At 44.2% G+C, this 21,535-nt stretch overlaps 1 protein-coding gene across 3 annotated transcripts; it reads left to right on the top strand.

Annotated features, from left to right (window-relative positions):
* Window positions 1-105: 105 nt before the first annotated feature.
* Window positions 106-20,095, top strand: LOC146189904 (uncharacterized). Of its 3 annotated transcripts, XR_014707693.1 has the most exons (6): window positions 106-472; window positions 854-926; window positions 3,502-3,620; window positions 3,968-4,333; window positions 6,443-6,508; window positions 17,332-17,396. XR_014707693.1 is itself a non-coding variant. In XM_084604645.1 (5 exons), the coding sequence occupies exons 1-5, from the start codon at window positions 412-414 to the stop codon at window positions 17,382-17,384; spliced, it is 372 nt and encodes a 123-aa protein (XP_084460771.1). In that variant the 5' UTR covers window positions 139-411; the 3' UTR covers window positions 17,385-20,095. The 3 variants fall into 3 exon arrangements, 2 of the variants coding, with proteins under 2 accessions (XP_084460771.1, XP_084460772.1); XM_084604645.1 differs by lacking the exon at window positions 3,968-4,333 and having other exon boundaries at window positions 139-472; window positions 17,332-20,095; XM_084604646.1 differs by lacking the exons at window positions 106-472; window positions 854-926; window positions 3,502-3,620 and having other exon boundaries at window positions 4,098-4,333; window positions 17,332-20,095.
* The last annotated feature ends 1,440 nt before the right edge of the window (window positions 20,096-21,535 follow it).

Raw genomic sequence — 21,535 nt, 5'->3', positions numbered from 1 at the left:
ATTTAATTTCTTCCTAAATAAATTGGAATTAGAGAATTGTGCGTTCTTCAGAGTGTAATTGCTATTTGAGAAGTGCGTTTTATTTATTAGGACTGCTTGATTAAAATATTGCTTTAGATGAAATATACTGCCAACGAGCGCTTTGGCCATGCCTTGGCGGCCATAGAAATGATAGAAATGTCAGGCAATGTTTCTTTTGTGCTTGTTTGCCTGCGAAGAGGAGCTGTGCTGAATGGGCGTACTGCTGTGCGGCTTCATCGGCCCCCGCGCTCGCCAGTTGCTGTCTAGTAACGAAGCCAGCGAAACATAGTGCACTCGGAGAATGACGAACAGTCTCCGGTGACGCCGTCCATCAGTGGCCGTGAAGGGGGGAAAAGAAAGCGATTCGAGCGGTGTTAGAAGCGCGCTAGCATGTTCGCCGTCTCGAAGGGCCTGCCCGCGAACAATGCTGTGCTGAGGGGCCGCGCCACGGGTGAGTTCGTTTCCAGCCTTTCTCTGGGCGGCGATCTCAACGCAGATCTCGTGAGATGGTGCAGTTTTGAAGCGAAATCTTTACTAATTTACCTACGATAACAAACACGCTCTTCACAGCTTTCGCCGGCTAGCCCCAGCGAAGCGAGTTGCATTACGGGTTCGCGCAGCGCGTGAGGAATTTTTGGGAGGCTGAGAAAAGAGAAAGAAAAGGCAGCGGAGTGCCGATTTTGCTTTTTCATTTTCGTTCGCTCGCTCGGCCTGAGCAGTGTTTTGGCGGGGTGTATTGGTGTGCCGTGAATGAACACGGTTGGTAGGTGGTTCATCGGCGCCCTGACGCCCGCTATTTTCTTTTCTTCTCTTTCTCTCGCCGCCTTCGCAGGCGTCTCGTCGTTCAAGGCGGGAAATCCGGACCAGCAGCGCTCGAACTTTCAGCGGAGTACTGCGGACATGAGGTGGGTTTGATGTTTGCTCTCCGTTTCGGGACTGAACGGGGTTTCGGAGCGGTCGTTGACGCGGCGGTTCCCCCGCGTCGCTGACGTGACAGATTGCACGCGGTTCATGGGGTCAGGCCTAAAACGCGCGCGCCGCGATGTGCTGACCTGTCACGCCTTCCTCGCATTCGTGCCTTGTTTACGCTCTGGATGTTCGAGGGCCGCGCCGATGCTTGGGAAACCGCGCGGTGTTACAGCTCTTTGACTAGCATTTCTGTGTTCGCCGCAAACGTGTCAGCGAGTAAGGCAAGTACTACTGCATTGACCTGTGCCGCGTGATCAGAAATGTTTTGCGCCTTTACGCCTTGTTCTACAACAGTACACCTGTGTTTGTTTGGGCGCAGTGAGGTACCACGTCCTTCGTTCGTTTTTACTTTTTTTATTGTTTATTTACTTTTTTTTTTTTTTTTTTTTCACTCGCGCAAAGGGCATCAGCTGGCGATCTTGCAAAGTAGGTCGTCTGTTCGGGGAAAACTCGTTCGGTGAGAATGCGATCTTGTCTGTGGCTTACGGATCAAGAACTGTGCTCGCGCCACGTTGGATTAACGTTGTGTTAATAAACGCGGTAAACTAGCCGTAAGTGTGCATACGATGATGCAATGCGAAATATGACGGTTCGCAAAAGAAGCCTGTCATTCTATGTAACATGTACAGAGAAAAACGGCTTTTGACACGTCCAGTTATCGGATGCCACCCACTTAACATGCACCGCTAGTCAGTCAGTGGGCTCGGTAATATTTTATGCTTTGGGTTATGAGCGGTCCGCGGACTACTGGTATATCAGCGATGGCGATTTTAATCAGCTGTGTGATGTAAATATTGTCTTTCTGCAGCTGCTGCTTATCGTTATCCTACCATTTCATGACGGGGGCATGCGCTTTCGCGCGATAATGCCGCAGCGTAGGTTTTGTAGAATTGCTTCGCTTGGGACTTGTCGAACATGATTTATTTGCTCTTTAAAAAGTAGGAATGTGATTTCTACCCTGGCGAAGTTCCTATGCGATTGCTTTTCAGTTCAGCACTAGTAGTTAAGCCTCCATTCTTTACTATAGGTTTGAGACGGTACAGTGGCTTAAGTATAACAGCTGCCCCGTTTGTTCGCTCTAATCATTGCCGAATCATGCAGATTGCTTGCTCAGATTGACATTTCTCGAAGGCAGTTTGCCATGCCGGTTAATTTACTCATATTGAGTTGTTTCATCAAGAGCGCTCGGTGGTGTAGCTGACGCACGTTTGACGAGCTTCTGCGATCTAAACAAGGGTTGCATGTTTCAGATGAGGAATTGCGTCAAAAGTTTTCTTGTATTTTTTACCCTGTTGCTCTTCAGCTTCTGATTAATGTGTTTTCTGCCAGTATTCATATTGCTGCGATGTTGCAATATCTCTAAATAAATTAATGTTAATAAATAATCTCCAGGAAGTTTTCCTCTGCTCCTAGACAGGCACAGTGTAAGGCCTATTATTTCCATATCATATTTAATTAAAATATGTGGAGACTTGCGTTTGGGCTTTACTGAGGGGCATTTTACATGCCGTGTTATTCATTTCCTTTCAAAGGCATTATTTTGCTGAGCGAAATGAGTACCCTGCAACATCGTTCTGCATTCGAGATTAGCATAGTTCATTTATTTGTGCACCATTGTGATTATGAAATGCAGACAGCGATTTACGTATTCTGATAATCAGTAAATGCTTTTGTGCTGTTCATTTGAAACTGTAACGGGGCTTTCATAAAAGGGAAAGGGCTTATTTGCCAAATTTAGTTAGCAGAGTAATATTTTCTTAAATTAACAGCAGCCGGGATGGCATCACTGTTATCATTCCTTGCTGTTAACGGTTTGGATGCATTTCTCTCGTTTGCTTTATACCATTACCTGCTATTACCATTTATTGCAGTGCTTCCTTTTAAAAAGTGCTAAATACAGTTTTGTGAAAAGCATTTTAATTCTTTAAGGCTTAAATCAATAAGTGAAATGAGACCTTCAAAGGGTGGAGCTATATTGAGTTGCCCGCTCATCTTCTTCATTTGTGTCTGTACATGTTACAAATCCTTTGGTCATTTCTTTCACGTGTACTTGACGCTTTTTTGACGAAGTCAGCCTTGCAATCAAGCTGAACAAGGCCAGTGGAAGCAACAATGTTGACGTACCTAACCTATATCTCTGGCAATACGAGTATAAATTCAATCTGGTAAAGGGGTTGAGCTAGTGGGAAAGGAGAAATGGAAACCTGTTGCATACTGGCTTTGTCACACCTTGATGACTGCTGCAATTATCGATACTGCTTTTGCACACTCTGTGAGCTGTGGGTATGTCTGCAGGCAAACATGTAAGTTGTAAAAGGGGTGAGGTTACTTGGCTCACTGCGGCGTCGATCTCTGTGCACCCCTATCTGGCTCGTGTAAGCAAGGCTATATGCTTGCTTTGAAGCTACATTCAGTGGCAATATTGGGCTCTCAAACTGTCTACCTGCTGCAAGCCTCGCATTTGTGATCACAGTTATTTCTCTCCCGGTTATTTCCTTTCTCCTGCCGCAGTGCATCGCGGCCGCCATACAGTCAAGCCAACGGTCGGCGGTCACAGAGCGGTGCAAGGGGCGACGCGCCCGACCCTGCCTCGCAGCACCATGAGCAAGTTGTCAGCTACCTGCATACATGTGAGCTTAATTTGTCAGTCTGATACTCCTAAAGAAAGGATCCTGAAGACGAAACTCCAGTTGGCCTATGTTGGGGAACTACTACATTCCATTTGGAGAGAACTTCTTTTGGATAGGGGATTGCTGCTGCAGGCATTTTGGCCTATTTGTTTTGTTTGTTAGTGGTTTGCCACTAGATTAAGAAAGGAGAGGCGATGTGGTTTATGATCCGTAAAGTAATAAGCTTTTGTGCCGACATCGTCAATGGCGTTGTAGGCTAAGCGAGCCGGTCTTGCGACATCTCTTTCACGGCGTTTGGCACGCTCCTCTGGAGTCTCTTCAGCGCGCTGTCTCCTCTTCACTTTCAGGCTGGCCGACTTCTCACTATCCATACTGCCACCTCAGCTGTGGCTGCGGCCACGCGAGCTCTTCCCTTCTATACTCCCGGTTATCACAGCTGCGGAGCGCCGCGTGTGACGTCATACAGAGGGCACAGTGAGTGCCCAACGCCAGGAGCGATGGCCACGCGGCAACGAGCCGAGTTGCCGGAGAATCGAGGCCCGTGGTGTGACGTCACACAGGGAGCAGAAAACCTTTCCCACCACAGGAGTGAGAGTGACAGCAGCCGAACTGCTCCGTCGAGGGTTTTTCGCAGCTTCTCTGTCTGCAGTGCAGTAGAGCTGAAGCATCTTTGCACATGCCATCGCGCACGAGGAGCCTTCACTGCACACGTGGTAAACAGCATTGATGGGCCATACTGACGGAAGCAAGGAAACTGCTCATTGGCACAGTTTCAGCTTGACGGTTTTGAAAAGCAAAAACAGACCAGCTATAAGGCATTTATTATTCTTAACTGCGTGCTACTATGGGCTCAGTTGGTCGGCCAATGTGCATGACCGATTGGTGCTGAGGGTGCGGGCTAAGCTGTGAAAATGGTGCTGGTAGTGTACTTTTGTATAGCACACACTTTTTAACCTCCTAAGGCGACATCAGCTACGAAGAATGCCATAGTAGGGTGCTCTGAATTAGTTTCGACCACATGAAGTTCATGGGCGCCTTGTGTTTCGGCAGAGGTGAAATGCAGCAGCCGCGAAATAGTGCAGCTGGAGACTATTGGTCTGTGTATCATCAGCACTGTTAGCTTATGTAAGCCTTTGGCAGGAGTCCGGTGGAGGTCCGTATTTCCGAATTAATGAGGTTCTGCTGTACCATCTCGTGACTTATTACCAGAAGACTCTCCTTATACGATGCAGAAAATTTTGTTTCATTTGGTCTATTTTCCTGCATTTTGGCCGTACTTCTAAATAGCCCCCAAACAACTGGCGAACCCATTCACATCGTAATAAATTTATTTGCTAAAAAACTGAAAACTGCTGGTTTGGTTTTGATATGAAAATGGATAATAGAACAGTCAATTTCGTGAAACACGTTATGTAAACACTGTCGGAAGTGTCTGAACAGAGTTTGAGTGGCAAGGGTCTCGGCAGCCTCTTGTGCGGCGACGAGTCTTGCGTTGCCCGTGCGGTGTTTTGAGACATGATAAACTGAATACGTACCAAGGCTACACATGCAGCTATTGGAACCGCTCAGGTGGTCGAGATTGGCTTAGCTCGGCTTGTTTGGGCTTGGCTGGCGGATGCGCTTCTGATAGCCAGCTTTCCTGTGGTCAGATGGCAAAGGTTGAACGGTTTCTTAGCCCATAGACCGTGTTCCCTTAGTCATTATCATGCCAGAATTGCATGGAAAAGTCCATACATTAAATCTAAGAAGAAAGACTTTTAGACAAGTTATTGTCATGACGTTGTACCTTGATGCTGCTGCACCTGTAGGAGCTCCTCTAAATCAAGCTCCCAATGTGTAGACATAGATAGTAGTTGACTATTGGATCAGTGAGTTTATGTTAAGGGAGGCTTGGTATAGACCAGTGCTCTATCTGGTCTTGTTATCAACCAAGAAGAAAATGGTTAAGAGGGGACAGGACTCTTGATGGGCCGAAAATCTAAAAAAAAAAGGGTGGGACTTTTTGAAAAGAACTTTTTATAAACCTGCAGCTCATCTCCTACGTACCAAATAATTTATTCTCTCCCAAGGCCATTATTTAACATTGTAAGGTGCAAACCTGCTGCATAAATCCCATCTCAGTTCATTCTTTCTCGTTTTTTTTTTTTTTTTTTTTTCTTTCTAAAAACCAAATTTTAGATCATTTGTTAGTTTGCAAGAAGGATATCTTTGCATCTAGAGCAGATGAAGGGATAATTTTTATTTCAGCGTGATCCTGGGTGGTTAAACTATACGATGTTGGAACAGATTTGTCTTTTTTTTTTTTCTTGGTAATTATTTGTGCACCCCAATTTTAATGGCTCGTGGATCGCTTTTCCCTACATCAGAATTCAACAAGTTGTAAAATAGTTAATATTGCCTAATAAAAAAAAATAGTTCCTACATTGTATTCCTTATATGGTATGATATCTAGCCGCACGTTCATAAGTTTTCTGATCAGTGGTTTCTTTCTCTGTTGTTTCTGCAAACAAAGAAATAAAAATGACTAATATTTTGAAAACTAATTGACATATTAGAAAAGTGACTACATATTTGAAAGCAGCATAATTAGTAACAGTGCCTTTCCATTGCATTTACTCTAAAAGTAAAGAAAAATGTTCAAAGAGCCCTGTCCCCCATTAAGTAGGATTTCTCTGTAGAGCGGGAGACTTGAGGTCTCCTGCACGCATGAACTGTTGCGCATTATGAGTAGATATGGTGGACGCAGTGCGGTTATTATCAACGGTACCCAGCGGCCGAAATTAGACAATCCTGACCGGTCTTTGCCGTTGTCTTCTTTGCAGGGTGGAAGCGTACGTGCAACGAACTGGAACTCTCTCAACAGGCCACCGGAGCCTGCGACGGAAATCGTGAGTCTGTTTTCACAACCTAACTGCCCTCCCGCATTAGCGGAGAAACCGGGGCCGTCCTGCTTGAAGATGTCGGCTCTCAGCCTGGCTTGGGTGCGGGCATCTTGCAGCTGCAGTGGGTGAGGTGTTCTTACAGACAGTTTGGTGCGTCACGGATTTGAATGAGGTTCCAAGAGCCAATGTAGCCATTATTTCTGTGCGATGTAGCACTTGGAAGAGGTACTGTGTAGTCCTCTCGTAACAGTATTGAGAAAACGAGAAAATACGGTCGTTATAACTGATTGTCATTATATCCGGGCTGGCGAAAAAAAAGTACACATCCAAGTATTTTCCCATGCATGTAGGCTTGCCTGCTTACCAGCGATGAGTGAATCGAATTGAACAACGCTAATTGTCGTAAAGAGCACTGAACACTTTATTACAGCATACGTCAATAGCCATAAAACAACTTAAGGGGAGATGCTCCTCGAAAACACTTTTTCTTTAATATTGAACCTAAGGTTATGAAACATTGGCCATTTATAGAGTTTTTAATGCTGATTCCAAATATGTTTTTACTTTTCACATATGTTTATTAGTTTTTGTGTAGAAGTGTCTGCAAAAGCACAATATAGGGCCTTTTGTGCACACTTTTTTGATAATGAAATGCATGTTTAGACCAGCTTGCAATAGCTCATTATGTTGCTTTGGTAATATAGTATGTCGAAAGCTACTTCAAATTTATTCATTTTATCCTATAATTGTAAAAAAAATTCAGGAACACCAATGTGTATATTTTGGGCACCATGTGTCAACATTCTGAATTTTGTTAAAAAAAAAGTTCAAGAGATTTTTTATAACCAGGTAGATAACAACATTCTACACACTTTGAAGAGGCTGTGCGCAAAATTTCATCCAAATCTGACCACTGAAAGTACTCAAAATTTGTTGCACAAAATGTAAAAAATGCTGAAAACTACGAATGGAGAAAATTGCATTTGAAAGTTTCAAACATCTGTATTTTTTCATAAACACAACAAAAGCACATGAAACTTCTTGCCACTGCTTTCATGGCCGCACCATGAACTTTCTTGCCGATAGCAGCAAAGTTCTTGTGGTGTAATGGGTTCGGCAGGTCAAGAATTGCACAAAATCGCGACAGCTGTTCGTGTCCGATGCCAATCGCGCGCGCAGCCACCACCACCTTCACATTGACGGCGAAGCTGTCGCGAGAGCTTCCACTCCGATAGTCCCGATTTCCACTGGCGCTATCTGCAAGTCCACCGGGCACAACGCGTGCACAGCAGAAAGCACTGATGCTAGGCACTCGCTACTTTCACAGTGCAGCTCAAGAAAGGCCGAAATCCCCTTTCGCTTTTCCACCGGTTCGCGTACCGCAAGGGTACAGGTGCGGCACGTAGGGCAAGCAGCACCGCTTACCAGCACCGTAAGCGTGCTAATCTCGCATATCGCAACACTCTTAGAATATCGATGACCGCATGCTGCCCTATCTTCCTTGAAGAGTCCAATCTTCACCTCCGAGGTGCTCACAAAGTTCACCGCGGCATCGATCTCGTCCGAGTGCACGTTGGCCTGGTTAGGACTAGCTTGCGTCTCCCGCTGCAGTTTTCCGGTGAGGTCCGCGACGGCGTCCTCGGTACGGGTTCTTCGACCGAGACTTTCGAGCTCGGAAGTTGCGCTTTTGCGTGTCGTTCATCGCGAACTCAACAAATGCTAAAAGGCCGCTGAAAAGAACTAGCAGAGCACGATGTAGCGCGATCCAAACGCTGCACAAAACGAAAGCAGGAGGTAGGCTTCGCCACAGCGTCGTATCAGTCTAGGCCAATGACGGCCTCTCTAGAGCACCACGTGATTTAAAAGGTCCAGTAGGGACGCTCGAAGCGTGCGCGGAAAACGTTTTTTTTATTATTTGCAGCCGAGATACGAAACTGCGAGAGATGCTATCTACAAGAGAAAGGCTTGCTCAACCTCTCCCAGCAAACGGCAATGGCGGGCGACGCGGCGTTCTCGAAGTATAGGCGCACGAAAATTGACGATTTGCGCGGAAAATAGCACTTTCTCGAGCCACCGTGGTTGAATAAAATGGACTTTTTACTAACTTCACGATCGAATTTTGCCTTGATCTTTTAGAAAGTTGTAGCTAAATGTTCAAAGATAATTTTACAGGCAAAAACTCAAAACTGAAAAATTACTCGGAAAACTCGCTTTTTCGACGCGCATCTCCCCTTAAGCATACTTAAAAATAAGTCGGAAATCACGGTCGCTGGCGGCAGTACTTTTTGCGTGTGCGAAACCGACTAGCGACTGGATGAACTGCATGCCTTGATGATCGTTAAAATCGTAAAGTGCGAATGTCCGTATTTTCTCACGAGGCTTCCATCCTTGAAACCCTGCCAGAAATCCCGATGAATCTGCTGTTTTATGTTGAGAGCTATTACAAGACGCGCAATCTGCGATGGCGATGACCATATGGCCGCACCCTTTGCGCAGAAGCGGGCAGCTACTGCGATGTTGATAGTGCTAATTTCCTAACCGCACGCAATCGCGCTCGCGGATTTCTTCACGATTTCACGTCATATTCTCCTTAGTAGTCTATTTTTATTAAGCATTTAAACAAATTTTCACTGTAAACATCTACTGGGAGGCGATAAAGCTATCGTTGTATCTGATGTACCACTGATAATCGATTGTTATATCTGGTTTATTTTTATATTGGGCCAATGGGAAAATTAATAAATCCCAAGAATTTGATTGTTATATGCGATATATCGTTATATCTGGTATCAATATAAGTGGACAGCACTGTACAGCTTTGTGTCTTCGTGCCACAGGCTAATTTTAATGTTAATTCAATATGTTACTTTATGTTATTTTGAAGCAAGGACTCTAACCAGGAGTAGGCAAGAAGGCGATAAATAATAAGCGCGGTACAGTTGAGCAAGATTCTGCGACTCAATGTAGACCAGACTACAACACTGCCGCACAGATGCTGACCTGGGCATGCTCTCGAATCCGGGAATCTGGAGTCATCTCTCCTCGGTGCTACCAAAATGCCCGAAATGTTTCGAAATTTCTTTGTACCATTGACAACAGAAGGGAGAACACTTCAGGGAACTCACTACTTCAATCGTCTTGAATTGCTCACACTGGAGTGTTTGAATATCCCTCACATTCACACACTGTGCCATCTAGGGGCAGGAAGAGAAGGATTGTAAAAGGCATGTGGCTGGCGCATGGTCAAACCACAATCTCCATGCCCCGCGCCCTTGCCGTCACTTCCGCCAATCCGCAAGCACAGCACAGGCTCAAGCTGCGCTCCGCAGCTCTGTTGACCCTTGTGTTGCAAAATGACATCTGGCAATGGTTCACTGGTCTTGTGCTCGATTATGCTGTGTTGAGCATCTTCTGTGCCGGCTGCAAACGAGGTCCGAAAGAAGGTGATCCATCTTACCATTCTTGGAAGGCTGGGTTTTTATGCCAAAAAAAAACTGAAAAGAAGGCTGGAGAGATTGAGGTTGGAGGCAGCAGTTATTTTTTTTTAAAGGTCACATGCTTTCAGACGATGATAGGCGGGCTTTTCTTGCTGTACAAGAGGCAGATGTGTATGGATACATCAAAGTAGAAAAGGAAGACTGCGTCAATCACATATAAAAACGTATGGGAACAGCCCTGTGGATTTCGTTGTCAAAGCATAAAGGTAATGAAAATCTTGGAGGCAAGGGCAGACTGACAGGAAGCCTTGTAACAAGATTGAGCTCATATTATGCCTGGGCTTTAAAATCTCACAGTTGGGATGTAGAGGCAACCCAGAAGGCAAGTGATAGCCACTTATTATCACATTACATCCACTGATGAGTTGACCAACCACAGCCTCTGCCCATTCGGACCGAACTCATGGTGCCGGCAAAATGCGGCGGCAGCCCAAGGGGAGCCTACTCCAAAACACTGCTACAATCTTCCACCTCATGTTTCAAAAGCGTTGCTTCCTGTTTATGAGTGGCTATCAGCTAGGAAGCTCTTAAAGGGGGACGCGGCACTTGAATCCCGAAAATAGGCCCCAAAATCGCATTTTCAATCTTTTCATTTTTGCGATCCCGAGACCCGTCTGCACCGATCTGCAAATTTTGGCTTCAAAATTATGTGTATTTCACGCGTTATAACCATTAATAGCAGCAGCTACGCGCACGCGGGCCTTTAAATTGAGGTCTAAATTGGTCCTTTTTCAGCCGACTGCAGCATGGGAACTACGCGTTTCACCGGCGCCATTTTGGTCTCGTTTGAAAGCTCGCGCTTCCGGCATTTTATTTTTTTCAGCAAGCAACCCTGAGCTCTACGTGGGAGCGAAACAAGCAACAACAAAAAAAAATGCGCGGCGCGGGCTTCTATTGGTTACTTGAAGCATGTGACCATCATGGCGGCTTTTGATTGGCTAGGCATGGCTAGCGAAGCTCATAGTTCGCGCCGGTCGCCATTTTGAAGAGGCATCGCTTTTGTGATCGTGCGAGGTTCGTCATGCCCGGTGGTGCGAAAAAGTTTCGATCTAGGCATCATTTTGGCCGTTCACGGAAGAAAGGTAGGGGCAGGAAGCGTAATGATGCTGCTACCGCGTTGTGGGAGCATGCGATGGACAATCGGGCTCCGAAATCGCCCAATAACTCCGTCGTAACCGAAGACGCTTCCCCCGACAGTGTGCGCGGTGACTCCGGCCGCATAAACATCGATGTTATCGACACAGAAGTGCACGAGATCGCTTCTTCTGATAGCGTGAGCGGTGCCGACCTCGGCTGTGCCAAGATAACCATCGATGCAGTCGACGACGGAGAAGCGTGCAACAACAACGACTGCGGCCGTGTGAGGGTGGACACCCATGTTACGGACGACAGAGAAGTGTGCGAGGCGCGCGCCCGTGAAAAAGCAGCACTTCAGCGGCTTTCGTTGATACCGGCAACAACACGGAAGATTGGGCCTTTCGCAGAGGAAAGCAGTGCGGCGACGACGCCAGTGTCTGATCAGCGCCCCTCTCCTTACGTGATCGTAAACCTCGACTCACTGAACTCGCTGCTTCAAGTTTTGCGATGCGAAACATGCCATGAGCCAGTGAAAGTAGTGAGGGGCGATCGCGACTACGGCCTCGCGGCGAAGCTAACGGTCGTATGCAACAACTGCGGAGATATTGGGGCCGAATGGAGCTCGCCCCGAGTGGATGGTCCAAAGACATGCAACCCATTTGATATTAACCTCCTGGCTTCAAGGGCGATGATATCTACTGGAAATGGCCAAACAGCCATGAATGATATATTCGCGGCAATGGGATTGTCCCGCCGTGGGATGCACCACAAAACATTTCAGCGCCATCTGAAGCAGAGTTTGGCACCTGCTGCCATGCAAGCAGATGAGGTTGCTATGAGCCAGTGTGCACAAAAAGTGGCCACTCTGTATGAACGGCTATGTCTTGATCATAGAGGCAACATAGCAGTGTGCTTTGATGGCACTTGGCTAACTCGGGGTCACTCCTCACACATCGGCGTTGGTGCCGTAATAGAGTTATTTACAGGATATGTATTGGATTACATTGTGCTGTCAAACTTTTGTTTAAGGTGCGAGGTTGGACCCAAGCCAGATTCTGAGGGCTATGCAGAGTGGCAGGCAACACATCAGTGTCAAAAAAATAGTGAGAGTAAAGCTGGTCACATGGAGGTGGAAGCTGGCCTCATACTTTTTCAAAGGTCTCTCCAGCGACATGGATTGCGATACACAACCATCTTGTGTGATGGTGACAGCCGCACATTTGCTGCAATCAAAGAAGCCAAGGTGTATGGCTTTATCGATGTCCAAAAGGAGGACTGTGTGAACCATGTTCAGAAGCGCATGGGCACGGCACTACGGAATTTAGTGCAAAAGCACAAAAGTGGGGGAAAGCGAAGCCTTGGTGGGAGAGGCCGGCTAACGAACGAGCTCATCACAAGACTAAGCACATATTACGGCCGGGCTCTAGTCTAATGATGGTGATGTGGATGCAATGCAGAAGGCAGTAATGGCAACATACAGGCATGTAACATCCACAGACGAACGTTCAGACCACAGCCTATGCCCCACTGGAGCTAATTCTTGGTGTCGTCACAACGCTGCAAAAGCGAAGGGCGAGCCAGAACCTGGGCACCACTACAACTTGCCAAAAGATGTGGCAGAAGCCTTGCTTCCTGTGTACACCCGTCTCTCTGAAAGGACCCTTCTCAGAGGTGCCAGCGCGGGAAAACTCAGAATTCAAATGAAAGTTTTCACTCTGTGATATGGGCCCTGGTATCAAAGGAGCAGCATGCTTCACTCTTTGCCGTGCAAGCTGCTGTTGCGGAAGCTGCCTTACGCTTCAACACTGGAAATTTACATGCATCCACTGCAATTCTGCAACAGCTCAGTCTGAATATAACAAGCACTGCATCCCAGAGGGCAAGGGAGAAAGACCTTCGTCGAAGTGCCAGCTCCAAGAAAAAGCGAGAAGCCTCTCTGAGCATGAGCAAGCTGGTCAAGAAAAGGCATAAAGATGGCATGCATCCAGATTATGCCCCTGGTACATTTCCTTAAGATTTTATTGGTTTTCTCCCAGTAAAGATATCCTGACATGTTTTTCCTCGATTTCTCAAAACATCAATTTTGACACTTCTGCAGTTTTGGAGGGAAAATAGCATCTGTTCTATTTAAGCTATGAGCATAATTTCTTTTGTGTGAGAAAGATAAATGCATGCAGAATGCAATATGCTCAATTTTAATGCAGTATTTGCTTTAGAAATTTTTTGAAATGGGTCATGTGTTTGACATGCAAAGATGGAATTTTTCTCTTGCAACTTTGATGAGCTCTAACTCTAGTTCAAATTGACCTAGAATATTAATTTATACCTTATTACACTCCTTAAGCATTCCAGATTGTTTTTATATTCTAACAACTGCGCTTGGATTTTCTGTTTAGAAGATAATTTTTCTCCAAACAAAGAACCCAGCTTTTACTGTTTTTTGGTAGTATTTCAGAAACTACTTGCCCTATGAGAAAAATAATTACAGTTTTGGAATCAGCATGTCAAAATACATAAACTGTGAAAATTTGGTTCATATCTATTCATAAATAAGAAAGTTGCCTCCTAAGTGTAGCATCCCCCCTTAAAGCAATGCCATAGAGGTAAAACATAAAATAGCAACGAGAGTCTGCTTTCCTTGATATGGGCCTTGGAACTCAAGGGGCGCCACGCATCGCTATATACTGTTGAAGCTGCCGTGGCTGAGGCAGTGATGTGATTTAATGCCGGCAGCAAGAGAGCATCTTCAGCAATACTGAAGAAACTTTGCCTCAGTGCCAATGTAAAGGTCTCAAAAAGAATGGCAGAGAAGAATGGTCGCAGAGAGCAAAAATGTGCTCGAAAACATGCAATCGCTGAAAACCTGCAAGGAGTGCTCAAGAAGCGGCGCCTGGACACCGGCAGGCAAAACGATTACATTCCCGATGGCTACTAGCCATTTCTTATTGTTAACATCTATTAAACTGTCCCCTGTTTGTTGTTTGGACTTTCCTCAAAATTCAAATTCTTGACTACTGTCAGTTTTGCGGCCTCGATATCTCTGTAGCAAAGTCATATAGAGCTGAAATTGTTTTTGCAATGGGAAGCTGAAAGTATGCTGTGTGAAATGTTAGGAATAGATTCTTGCATTTTGCTTTTAAAAAAAGTTATTTTGATTAATTTAGTGGTAATTGGTACAACCATTTTTGGTGCTGAAGTTCATAAGGTCTTAAAATGACTACTAATTAACATATCAAAAAACTGGTTCTGACATTTCATTCTTCACTCTTCTGGCTATCTAACTATGCCTTAAATTTTGTTTTTTAATAATCCATCATTTCAGAATTTAGGCCTGAAACAATGGAGGTCAATTATTAATTATCTTGCAAACTAATTGGGCTACAGGAAAAAAAAATAGCATATTTGAAATCAGCATAAAGAATTGAGCAAGGCTGTGAGTGTTTCTTAGAATTGGCCGGAAAATAAAAAGAAGTAGCTTCAAGACCCATGTCCCCCTTTAAGCATGGTCACTTTATTGGCAGTTTTTTCACGGTACGAAAGAAGAGTGTTTACTAATGTGACAGGTCACTTGCCTTTGGATACTGGTACATGGTACATAGATACTGGTACAGCCTTTCCTCAAACACGTGACAGCGGCTTACAAAAATGTATGGTACGCATGCATGTAACATTGCCTTCCGCTAAACTGGTTGTCGCAGATAATACAGCACTTGCTTTGCAGCTGCATTTTTTTTAGATAAGAATTTATTTTCCGCACGTTAGAAGGTACATAGAAATCGGTATACTGGCGAGGGGCCCACAAAGTCAAATGACTTTCACGGGACCCTCAGCTCTGCTATATGCATGTTGATAATCTGCTGTGCTGCCGCTGTGCTGGCCACACTGCTTGTTACACTTGCATTTGTAAACTTTGTAGCATGACTTCATGGTGCTTCAAGAAGCCTGAACTTTGGAGCCATGGTCTTGGTAGCAATCGCGCATTCTTATGTTACCCTCACAAATGTTTCATGCACTGCACTCCAGTTTGCGAAAATATCCGCAGCTTCGTTTGTTTTGCTAATGCGTAGTAACGTTGCTAGAGTTTATTTTAGAAGATGTTTGTGTCTGAGATGGGCCAGACCGGACAACACTTCTGCGTGTAGGGTGGGTTTTAATGGATTTTGATTTGAGGCTATGCAGAGCAGGTTTTCGGACCGGCAAACGTCTTTATTATATCAGTGTCTTTACTAAACTAGTTGTTAGTCATGGCATGGCCCTGAAGATGCTCTATTGTAATTCAATGGCTACTTACTGAACACATTCTTGTTGGTTCATAAAAGAAGTGCTCAGAAATGCCTTCCATTCTTCTCAAATCGTCTATGAGACTTACTTTTTTTTTTTTATCACATTTTATGTCGGGTTTTCGATTTTGCTTACACATTGCAGAAGTGCCTCTTTACCAAGAATACAACGAGGGTTAATTTCACGTCGAAGCCACAACTTTTCATAAACACTGCATTGTTTTCAGAGGCCTCTGTGTCATTTAAGAGGCAATAGTTAAGAATTACATGTGACACATTCAAGCGCGGAAAAACCGTACATGCTGCTTCCGATCCTTGTCACCTCTGCTTCGTGCTGTCATGTGCTGCGCAATTCTTTCCTTCCCTCCTTCTCGCTGCACTTTTGATCCTTTACTTTTTAACTGACTGCGCTACTGTCTTTCCAGTTTTGTGGTCAGCTTTACGTTTTTGTTTGTTTCCGCTGCATACTTTGCCTCGTGGCTCCAAGGCTTTCGCAGAGCGGGCTTCTCCTCAAAGCTATCAAGCCAGGTGGTGAAGCCATCTCAAAACATACCATTCTAGGGTTATTTGTTTTCCTCCGAAAAAACTACTATTAAAGTTTCAATTCTAATTCTAATTCGTGTGCTTGTCATGGTGTCGATTTTTGGGAAGTATCATTGCTGCAAGATACAGTTTACTATATCCAAATGTTATTAAATGACTTTACTATAAACAAAAAATATGTCCAATTGTTTATGGGAGATGAACTGAGACTGCAGTTCCACATTACTATACCCGAGTTCACTATAAAGGGCTTGTACTGTATGCAAACATTGGAGAGAAAAATAATCTGGCATAGCCAGCTGGACACGTTTTCAGCAACGGGCCTTTGTCTTATGATTTTCGTGAGAGGGCCACAAAAAATGTTAGTCATCAAACGCTCCAGCCATGTTGTTGACTACTGAATGTGCAATGTTATGCAACTTTGTCAGAACCACACCGAAAAATTCTCCCCCCTCAACCGGAGGCTCGTTAGCAGTAAAAGCATGCACGTTGTTGACCCTTTTGTTGCATAATTGAGTTGGACCATGGTGCTTAACTGGTTTGGCGGTGCTTGATAAGAAACCAGTACTGTCTGTGACGAGACCGAAGGAGCACAAGATGCCAACGCCTATGCTCACCTTGGCGTTGTTTTTTTTTTTTTGTTGTTGTAGCGCTTTTCTTCATTCATTCCAGAAGGTGCCTCCAGGGCCCATTGCTGTAAAGACTGGGTTGGTGTCTTCAATATACGCAAAAATTCTATATATCCGGGATCAAACGTGTTTGCAGTCTCGGCGTGTGCAGGCTGCATCACACTTGAAAGAAATCTGGGAGCATGTTGCCACCATGCTGCCTAGCCACTGATGTCGAAGGGCATCAGCAGTTTCCCTCGAAGTTTGAAACTGCCTGTACATTCGACTCTTTATCTCAGCGTAACTGTGTTGCTCTCTGCTGAGACATAGAATGCCACCCAATATTCCCCTGTTATGTTTTGCCGGTGTGTGTGCATCTTCCATCCCTTTTCATTGCAGAATTTCGGCAAGTGCAGGTAGCAGAAGGATGCAAAACATAACAGAAATTGCAGTTGTCGTGCAAAAACTGCTTTCTTTTCTTCCGCACTAGTTGTGGAGTATGTAAGCTATGCAAGGCACCCTCAAAGCCTCTAGGTTCTCTTGTGATGCTTGTGTACTCTGCATATCAATGGTGACACCTTTGCAGTGACATTTCTGGTATCTTTTTTAATTTTGTGAATAATAAATAGTCGGGGATAGCACGTAATACCTGCAGTGCCCTTGTCTTCTTCTTTGTAATCTTATTCCTCTTCATTTAGTTGAGTGCAAATCATTTTCCTAGTTGCTAAAATTTCTCGTCACCTTTGGGGCCAGGACAAAAAAAAATGAAGCTGGCCTTGGCAGTTGTGATACCAGTGGTTCTCTTCCCACGCACTTCCGTGCAGATCGGAGCGTGGTCTATTACCAGGAGAAAGAGCCAGACGAGACGCGCAGGTAGCCAGCCCGTGAGATGAGGAAAGCTCAAGGCTGGCTTGAACACATCTCACAGCTGTCCAAAAGATTGTCATCCAGAAAGAAAGCGCTCAGTGGGCCAACAGTCCGAGGGGTGCGCCTTTTGGCTTTGGCTGTTTTGTTTGCTGAAAAACGACGGTGACACAACATTATTGCATCTGTGGCCAAACTCCGGACGGCTGTGTTCACGGAACCACCACAAGACGTCTTGGAACCAAGTTGAATGTACAGTGGCCAACTCAAGTTCAGATGGAAGGAAGTGATTTTGAGGCTTCGTATACTTTTCTTTTCTAGTTATTGTTTTTTCTTAAAACAAAACTGTTCTGTTTTGCCTTTATTCATATATGTGTACATAATTTTGACGAACTTCAGACAAGGGCAAGTGAGCCGACTTTTTTGTTTTGTTTTTTCTGCACTCTTGAACAGCTAATGATGTTTTAATTAGATCAGAAGATCTCGGGAGTCATTTTGGGCAGCAACGGATGAGAGCCCGAAGGGCAACTCTGGAGGTTTCTTGAAGTTCACACTTTCTGGTAGAAATTTTACTATAGGTTTTCTCCTCTGCCCCGACTCATTCTACCAAATTTGGATGCTCGTGGTAATTCATTCGTGCACATGATTTTAAAATGTACAGTTTTCGTGCCCTCAGTTCAGATGATTTCTTCGAGCGACACTGTGTTTCTCTGGAGGTTTCTTGAAGTGCACACTTTCTGGTAGAAATTTTACTATAGGTTTTCTCCTCTGCCCCGACTCATTCTACCAAATTTGGATGCTTGTGGTAATTCATTCGTGCACATGATTTTAAAATGTACAGTTTTCGTGCCCTCAGTTCAGATGATTTCTTCGAGCGACACTGTGTTTCTCTGGAGGTTTCTTGAAGTGCACACTTTCTGGTAGAAATTTTACTATAGGTTTTCTCCTCTGCCCCGACTCATTCTACCAAATTTGGATGCTTGTGGTAATTCATTCGTGCACATGATTTTAAAATGTACAGTTTTCGTGCCCTCAGTTCAGATGATTTCTTCGAGCGACACTGTGTTTCTCTGGAGGTTTCTTGAAGTGCACACTTTCTGGTAGAAATTTTACTATAGGTTTTCTCCTCTGCCCCGACTCATTCTACCAAATTTGGACACTTGTGGTAATTCATTCGTGCACACGATTTTAAAATGTAGTTTTCGTGCCCTCAGTTCAGATGATTTCTTCGAGCGACACTATGTTTATGACATCACAAACACTCCCGCATTACTGCCTGCTGCCTGTGTGATATGAAATTTTAAGGCCTGTATAAAGCTATCTCAGGCATTTTTGCATACTGCGTCATGATTTCCAGATTTTCACCATCCGGCATGCATGCGACTGTTTCCAATGCCGTATGTGACATCATTGTTTCGTCGACTGGAAAGCTGTTCTTGGCTATGAAACTAGGTTCAGTTTCGGCTTGCTTTTTTATTCGTATTTTTTATTATTTTCGAAAATAGTTCAACTCAAAAAAATTTCGGAAAACTTTCTTTTGTGTTGAAGTCAGGACACACTAAAGAATGTAATACAATCAAAAATAGTGAAAAAAACCCCGGAGTTGCCCTGTGAATGAGGAGTATAAGCACCAAATTTTGATGGCATTTTTTTTCTTGGTAATGATGCATGTTATTCCTTTACATGGATCACCAGGTTGTTTTTGCATACGACCGCTAAATAGTTTATAAATGAAATTTTTTTTTCTCGCAATTTTCAGTTTCAGCAGCCAAGAGATGGCTGTTACATCATAGTTGAGTCTAGGTAACGCGCGGTATGAAAAAACAGCAATGTAATCGCTCACTCTTCACATGATTCCTGGTGATGAGGCAGGCTGGGTTTAGCGTAGTAGTGAATTAAAATGACAGAGGAACGATTATATTGCTGTTCTTTTATCCCTGACGTGACCTAGAGTTGACTTTGACATCGCAGCCATCGCTTGGCTGTTGAAACCGAAACAGATGTGAAAACAATATTTGATTGTAAAGTATTCAGCGTTTGTAGGCGAATATCACTTGGTGATCTGTGTACAGTAATGTCTTATGCATCATTACAAAGAATAAAGCTCAAACCCAGATGACCTTATACTACATTGAGGCCAATTTGAATGCATAATTTTTGTTTGCAGCATGGAAGTTTAATTTGCAAGTCTGACTTTTTATTTATATATATACAGATATAAGCTTGGTACATGCTTGCTGTACATAGTTATGTTGCCCCGGACTGCTTTGAACTTTTAAAACAGAACTGAGGTTTCCTATCTTTTTCTTTTTCCTCCTTTCCTGTTTTCCTGTAAATGCATCTTTCAAATTGTTACAGTTGTGGTCAGGCTTCTTGCTCCGTGTGTGCTCTACGACCTGTTGTGTAACACGGACATATACCATGACCAAAGAACTTCGAAACACTTGGCGGAACTTGGACGGAGAAACCAAGCCCTGGAACAGGACAGATAACGCACATGCCACTGCGTCACCACTGCAGACGACAGTGCTCCCACGCAGATCACAGAAGTACGTCCATTGGGGCGTCTCACTTAGACACCCACCCACTGGGTTCTAGGTTATTCAAGGAAGCCGTGTATAAATTTTGTACAGTATTTATATTTTTATTCGCGAGACAACTGGCATCTCTTGCCACGACGATCTGTGCGGACCTTTCTCTTTTTATTATTTGCTATCATGGCAGTTTTTTTTTTTTTTTTTGTTTTTTTTCAATTGGTTACTTGACATGGAACTTGCCAACGAGGCTGCAAAGTGCGTCATCCTGTTGGCGTAGCTCTGTGCCTTGCTGTCACGTTAGCAACAAGTGGTTCTGTTGCCGATTTGTGTTTTTATAGGCCTTTACCTTGTGACTGAAGCACTGTGCTTTTACTGAAATTTTAGCAGCCCTGATGACGCTTGATTGGTGCTGAGAATATGCTGGTCGTCGTAATAAAGGCTGCTTTGCTTTTTTTTACCATTGACTCTCTTTCGAGCAATTCCCTCCGCATATGTAATGGATAGTCGCGAGGCTCGACCATCGGGGCCCACGTTCTAACCTCAGTCCATGACACCCATATCCCTGCAACCATCACTACTCTCGACTGGGCTGAAGTGCTTGGCTTTTGTGGTGCTCAACAGCAACGTGGAGTTGTAATTGGACCAGCAGTCAAGGTGGGAGCATGTGAAATGCTACCGAAACACCGGCTTTGGCTCGCGACTGTTCCGCCATTTCTGGAACTCTGCACTTTTGTAGTTATGCTCGGGAGCATTATTTTTTTCTGTACAAAAATGTATTTTGTGTGCATTTATCAGGAAGACGTCGCAGGCAAATGAAGATATTTCTTTGGTACAGTGTACTTAGTCTTCCTTCTTTTTTTTATTGTCTTCTTCCCTACAGCATATATGTTGCAGAGTACCGGTGCATCATGACATCTGCACTCGTCAGCTCAAAAACGGCAGTCGCAAATGTTTTTTTTATTTTTCGGACAGTCCAGACATATTTTATTTCAACTGTCTTTTTTTTTTCCTTTTTCTTCGTTGGGCAGAAAGGAATAAATTGGAGGTTCTAGAGGCTTGAAGATGAAATTTTGTTTGCATCTTGTTGATATGAGAGACATTGCTGTACACAGATCAATGTCATGTTTGAAATTTTTTTTCTTTCCCTATTTCTGTTTCAAGACCCAAACAATAACTGACACCAATATATAGATCACATGAAAAACTAAAAGCTCCACTATAATCTTTTTCTCTACTTGCTGTGATTGCTCTTTATGGGGCAGGCTGTCTAGCATTGTAATAAAATAAAATAATGAAGTAGCAATTAATATCTTCGTTCTAAACAAGCATGGCTTGAATAGGTAGCATAAGTCGATTTGTATTTTTAAGCTAAAAAGACTCCTTCATGGTTGGCATTTTTGCTGCACTAAGGGAAAATGGTATTTTGTGCTTGGACCAAACAGTTGTGGTTTTGGCCATAACTGCTTACTCTCTCATCCAAAATTTTAAAACTGCATTCAATACGTTTGAGAAAGGGAAATCTGGAAAAAATAGTTTCAATATAGTTTGGGACTTTTGTAGTCAGTTTTAAAGCAAATGCCAAAGGCTGCTACCAATGATGTAGAAAAGTCTGGCTTCATACATGAAT

The sequence above is a fragment of the Amblyomma maculatum genome, chromosome 5 (genome assembly GCF_055883805.1).
Source record: "Amblyomma maculatum isolate TAMU_Amacu chromosome 5, ASM5588380v1, whole genome shotgun sequence".
NCBI lineage: Eukaryota > Metazoa > Arthropoda > Arachnida > Ixodida > Ixodidae > Amblyomma > Amblyomma maculatum.
This window is presented reverse-complemented; position numbering and strand designations above follow the sequence as displayed.

Coding starts and splice junctions, on each gene's coding strand:
- LOC146189904 (XM_084604645.1), top strand. CDS start 412: ATGTTCGCCGTCTCGAAGGGCCTGCCCGCGAACAATGCTGTGCTGAGG. Junction 473..853: donor GCTGAGGGGCCGCGCCACGG/GTGAGTTCGTTT, acceptor CCGCCTTCGCAG/GCGTCTCGTCGTTCAAGGCG. Junction 6,509..17,331: donor CGGAGCCTGCGACGGAAATC/GTGAGTCTGTTT, acceptor ACTTCCGTGCAG/ATCGGAGCGTGGTCTATTAC.